This window comes from Halyomorpha halys, unplaced genomic scaffold (assembly GCF_000696795.3).
Source record: "Halyomorpha halys isolate HHAL.00 unplaced genomic scaffold, Hhal_1.1 Scaffold141.1, whole genome shotgun sequence".
Classification (NCBI taxonomy): domain Eukaryota; kingdom Metazoa; phylum Arthropoda; class Insecta; order Hemiptera; family Pentatomidae; genus Halyomorpha; species Halyomorpha halys.
Window position 1 is genome coordinate 127,538 of NW_027111321.1, and position 5,868 is coordinate 133,405.

Consider the following 5,868-nt stretch of genomic DNA (forward strand, 5'->3'; position numbering starts at 1 on the left):
CTAGAGTTAACTAAATATGTATATATACTAATTTAGATTAATTAAATAGTGATTCTAGTTATTAATAGTAATACATGCATCAAGTTTATAAAGAAAATATAAAAGTAAATAGGTAAGAAGGCTTAGCTGTTGATGACAGTCTTGAGCAGAAATGTGGCAAACAATAGGTCTAGGTTGTTTCTCGTCAAAGGGACACCGCGATCCTCACTGTACGAAGTCTAAGAGAGAACTATCGACACCATTCTTCGAGGATTGTGATATGGGACTGGTGAGTTTGGGATGCAATCAAAGGGTTATACTAACTGTGAGCACACATGTGTCATCAGCATACGTGGTAAGGATAAACAAAAATTAAAACACCAATTGGAAGTAAATAAAATTAAACTAAAAAAAAGAAAAATATACTTTTGGGCTTTAACACTATTATTTTTTTATATAAGAAGATGGTCAGGGTCAGGTATATATATATACATATATATTATTTTTTTTACAGTAATATTTTGCTTGATGAAGATCGCTGCACTATGTTTAGCGTGGTTATAGCAAAGTGAGGCTGAGGTAGAAAGGTTAGGTTGGCTAATTAGCAAATATGTATGGTCCGTTTCTCGAAAGCGGAACTGTCCGACTACCGAGTTAGCCATACTCAAGGTCCAATAATTTCTTAATATTGTATTCCCGGCAACTAACTTTTGTTTCATATCCCTTTATAGGGTCTTCTTTAAATGTCATTTTTCAAAAAAATTAAAAACTAGAAAAGATCTTAATTAAGGGTTTCTTGAGGTGCTAAAAACGATCTCAAACTTTCTTTCACTCCTAAAATACTTATAGGATACTATGATAGGTCAGTCAGTCTGAATTGTATCAATGTAGTGCTAATATTCAAGCACAGTATAACCGCAAATTTTGATTTATTCTTAGTCATACGTTTATCGTTTCCCACGCTCAGCGGAGAAGGGGGTGAGTTAAAGTCAAAATAAAAAATATATAATCGCAAAAGGAAAAAAAACAAAACAATAAAGAATAAATTACTCCTCGGGCGCCACGTTATTTTTCTTAGAAATAACGAAAACCTCGAAGCATTATGCCCACGATATAACTAAAATATACCACTATATAAACAATTGTTGAATATCTTTACATGTAGATAGCAGGAAACCTAGGGGTGTTACCTACCCACCTGCTGAATTATCGTAATATTCCGTGAACAACAAAAAAAACATAAGTAAATTAAGAAGTAGAAAGCAGAGAAAGAACAACTGAATTATATGTACAAAAGTTTAATAATAAGAAAAAAATATATATACACAGAATGAAAAAAGAATTTTTATCAGTTAATAAAACAATTAAAACGTCTATTGAAGTAAACACCACAATTTTGAAAAATAAAACATATATGACAACATTTCTCACATGATGATATTCCGGTTCAAACCAAAAAAGACAGAGGCCCTTTAAACTATTAAAACTTCACATTGAACAATCGTAATGTTCCATGTTCCAAAATGAAATTTGTCACCTTCACATAATTAAAACTCACTCGTCTGAACATACGAGTTCCCAGAATCAAACTGTCGCCTACACTCAAACAAAACACACTCCTCTCAAACATATCGCTCTTGTCTTGTTTTCACCATGACAACCATAACACCTCTTGTCTGAACAGATCTAGCCAGTGTTTTTATTTCACCATGACAACCATAACACCCCTTGTCTACGCAGATATCGCCAGTGTTTTTATTTCACCATGGCAACCGTAACAACAGTGAGGGTAATTTCACAAAAAGTATTCATATTTTAGGCAGGATATATACGGTAATATCGCAGATAGTCAAATTGGCTTAAGGACAAGAAAAAATCACCTAAACCGTAGCAATTAACGATTATACAGCGAAGTTAGCTATTACCATTTACATTACTATAGTTACCGTCTCATTGTTTCAGCTATATATTAATCGACATGATAGCTCCGATAGTATAGGGATAGTAACCTTACTTACAAAAAAAAAAAAAATATTATCACTCCCGGTAAAAATCCTGAAGTCATCTTCGATCAGTACCTCTCCTGTAACTATAATCATATATCAAAAGATATATTGTAGATTACACACAAATTAAAACTGGAATCTATACTGTACTTAAACCATTCATAAGATTACGTAATTTTATTCCTCTAATATCCGAAAATCCTCTCTTGTTTTCCTCCACTTCATCTACACTTGCTTGATTATGATTTTTTTATATTAATGTAATAGTTTGAAGCAAAAAAAATTAATAACAACTTCTGACTGTCCGGAACACTACGCACCATGCGCAGTACAGGTTTTGAGAGACAAAACCCCGCACTGCGCATGCTCGGACAGTTTCGGACAGTCAGAAGCAGTTGTTGGAACAGACTTACTTAGTTCTCTCGTCAATTAATCATTCTGAATGTTTCAGTGTCGCTCAAGCTTCATACGTTCCTCAAGAAAAGAAAGAAGAAGAGGAATCACTGAAAGCAGATGAGAAGAAAGTAGATTGAATTTTGAACGATATAAAGTATATCTGAGAATAATTGAAAATCTTCTGAGGATTAATTTAAATTATACTAACATAATGTGCTCTAGAGAACAAAGGAGATGTGTGATTTTGTAAATAATTGACATATTTATATTTTTATTCTTATATTTTCTCTTGATTTTTGAATAATATTACATAAAAATAAACTAATTTAATTTAAACGATTTACTATTTTTCTATCCTCTCCTTCACTACTTCTTTTTTTTTTTTTATCAAATACCAGGAAGTCAAAAGCCAATGATATGTTGGGATTTTGAATTACTGCCAAAGTCTTTCTAACCATAGTCGATACTCCTTACTATGTAACCAACAATACCTTACTTAAGGACCTTAATATCCCGTTTGTATCAAACCTTATTAAATCCAAATTCACAGCATTCCATAAGAAACTCGCACAACATCCCTGCAATCCTCCCCGAAGGTTGAAACGACAGTGGCTCAGGGACCTATTATAAATAATTATGTTGCAGTTCTGGCAGTGGCCGGATTCTCAACTCAAGTCCTGAGCGTCTGCGGCTAGTGCCCTTACTTGGGTACTTTAGAATAGGGTAAGGATTGGTAGGGGGTTATTTTTATGGCACTTTGTGCCTTTAATTTTTTATTTTAATATACTGAGTGGGGGGGCACTCTGCTGGCTTATTTATTTTATTAAATTCAGGCCAGGCTGCAGAGCGAGTACGTCAACCAAGGGGACAGTACTTTGCCACGGCCCAACTCTTGGAAGAGGGGCGATTTCTCGAAACAGAGGAATAAAACCTTTCTAAGATCCTAAAATATAATTTGGCTCAAAGAAAAACTGGTTTTTATAGCTTTGTGCGACAGAACTTCAAATATATGTGATGAAGCAACAATAAACTAAAAATGTTATAATTTTTATTAGATCAGTTAATATGTGAAATAGATTTATTTTAACTTTAAGACATTTGTTTACTAAAAGTAAACATATGATTGTAAACAAAAGCGGTGCTACCTATTGACGGAAAAAGAGAGTCTACGATTGTTAGCTATGATGGCATTGTTTTAGTTTTTCCCGCAGTTTCGCAGGCTCCACGCTAAGAACATCGTAGACTTTTGGCCAAGCCACTTCTCTCACACAGGGGCCACTATTCTGCCTGCTTCCAGAACTTTCAGCTGTCATCTGGTGAAATTAAATATAACCATTTACAAACATTTGCTTAAGGAACATTCAACAGTCTTATAATTGTTTCATTTTATTAATATGTATATATTCATTATATTTCCGTTCTGTTTAATGTGTCGGATTTGTCTGGTCTTAGGCGGTTCTCCAGCCTGATATCTACTTTTACAGAAGGCCCACGACAAGGCGTATTCATTAGTAGGTAAAAAAGGAAGGCCGTGCCAGGGGATGAGCCCTGGACACTGACTTAGGTAGAGGAGGTCTAGGTGAGAGAGTCTGAGGCAGAGTAACAGTTCTAGTTACCGAGATGAAGCGGACGGACTAGAACTGTCATGATAGCAGCCAGCATACTAGTTGCCGAGATGAAGCGGACAGACTAGAGCCGGGGAGAGACAGGAAATTACACTGGTTGCCGAGATGAAGCGGACGGACAAGTGTAACCGTTAAGGATTAGGTTACAATCTTAGTTGCCGAGATGAAGCGGACGGACTAAGATTGCTGGATAGAAGGAGAGGAGATAGGCCATCGTCTTAGGTGTACGTACAAAACAACAACTTTTGCGAGTATAGATTGGCAATGAACTTCTCTACCTCAAGCAGTGTATACGCCACCAGTGCCATGACTAGACTCAGGTAAGGAGGTGGATCTAAGATCCTATTGGGGGATTTAGAGTCCCTTATTTATAGGTCTAGTCTATGCGGCTGTGACCGAGAAGCGGTCGGTACATGTCTGCTTGAGATAGGTTCGTGCATTGCATTGCTATCATTTATTATTCATTGTACAGATATTGCTAAGCATTATGCACAGAAATTATTAATATATAAAAATTACAATACGTCTTTAAAAAAAAGAAGTATTAAGTAAATTTGAGAGCTTCGGTGAGGCTCGAAGGTGTAGCGCTCTGGTGAGTAGTGATCGAAACGCTTGCTCCCTCTCTACAATTGCATGCAATTTCTTTGTTAAATATAGACTTCTAGTATATTTCGGTAATCATTCTAACCCAAAAATAATTTTCCTAGCGCATATTATATCTGGCAAGAGGAAAGTCTTTCACTAAGGCTCTCAGGTAACAATATGGAAGCCTAAAATAATAATAACATGACATGAGTGAGTACTACAATAGATTTCATGATAAATTAAATGAACAAAAAAAGTCATGTAAGGAATGCCAAGATCTCTCACACCCAAAAATACGAGAAGGAAACTGAAAAGGATTTGGATGGGCGAACTAGTTACATCATCATGAGACTAAACAAAGGCCCAAGGAAGGTATCTCACTGTCAGACCTTACTTGTCGTATTTTAGCTCAAGATTATTTCAACCCATTTGCTGATTACCATCATATATTTGGCAATAAGAAATAAAAATTTATATAAAATGAAGATGGTCTTAATGTGGTCAGAAGATTTTAAATAGTAAATAAACTATTTATTGTGAGCCAAATGCCTTCGCCACACTTTGCAATAAAGATACAAAAAACTAAAAAAAAAAAAAAAAAAAAATAAAAGGGACAAATATTATGTTGAAAAATAAAGTTGGTAGCGTTTTTTACAAGTAATGTCAACAAAAAGTTGGGAGGGAGGGGAGGGTTCATACATGTGTACTGTAGAAACATTACTTACCACTGGAAGATGGCCGCGAGTAATTAATTAAAGGAATATAGTCTGGGTGCGGTCAAAATAATTCAAATGAAAAAGAAACTATTTATTATGAGCCAAGGTTTCGGCCCACTTCATCAGGACAAAAAAAAGGAACAAAAAATAAATAAAATTGATCAACAGAGTAAGAGAAAAAGATAAAATGAAATGAAAATAAACTAATGTGTCGTTAAAAATAATCTAAAATGTATGTAAAAATTGACCAAGTTATTTAAATATATTTTTTAAATAAGAAATATCGGGTTTTAAAATAAGTTCGTCTACGAATGCCTCTCGTATCCAATCTTTACAATCTAAAATCCTTCGTAAAATCCTCAATGCTCCTTATTTTGTTACTAATAAAACCATCCATAAAGATTTAAATGTTCCTTATGTAACCGATCTAGCCCGAACCTGATATTATTCCTTCCATAATAAACTCCCCAACCACCAAACTAGTTTCTAACCTTGCTTCCTCTTCCATTCCTGGCAATCCTCCGAGGCGCCTGAAAAGATGGACTCGTGACCTTATATTGT

The 5,868-nt window shown here is 34.9% G+C and overlaps 1 protein-coding gene across 1 annotated transcript in view; it reads left to right on the plus strand.

The window, feature by feature from the left end:
• LOC106678401 (uncharacterized) overlaps positions 1-2,720 on the plus strand; it is a gene marked incomplete at its 5' end in the record, with an annotated part of 46,865 nt that extends 44,145 nt beyond the window's left edge. The window contains 1 exon segment of the mRNA XM_067049337.1: positions 2,438-2,720. Coding sequence (XP_066905438.1) covers positions 2,438-2,518 — 81 coding nt within the window.
• Between the last annotated feature and the right edge of the window lie 3,148 nt (positions 2,721-5,868).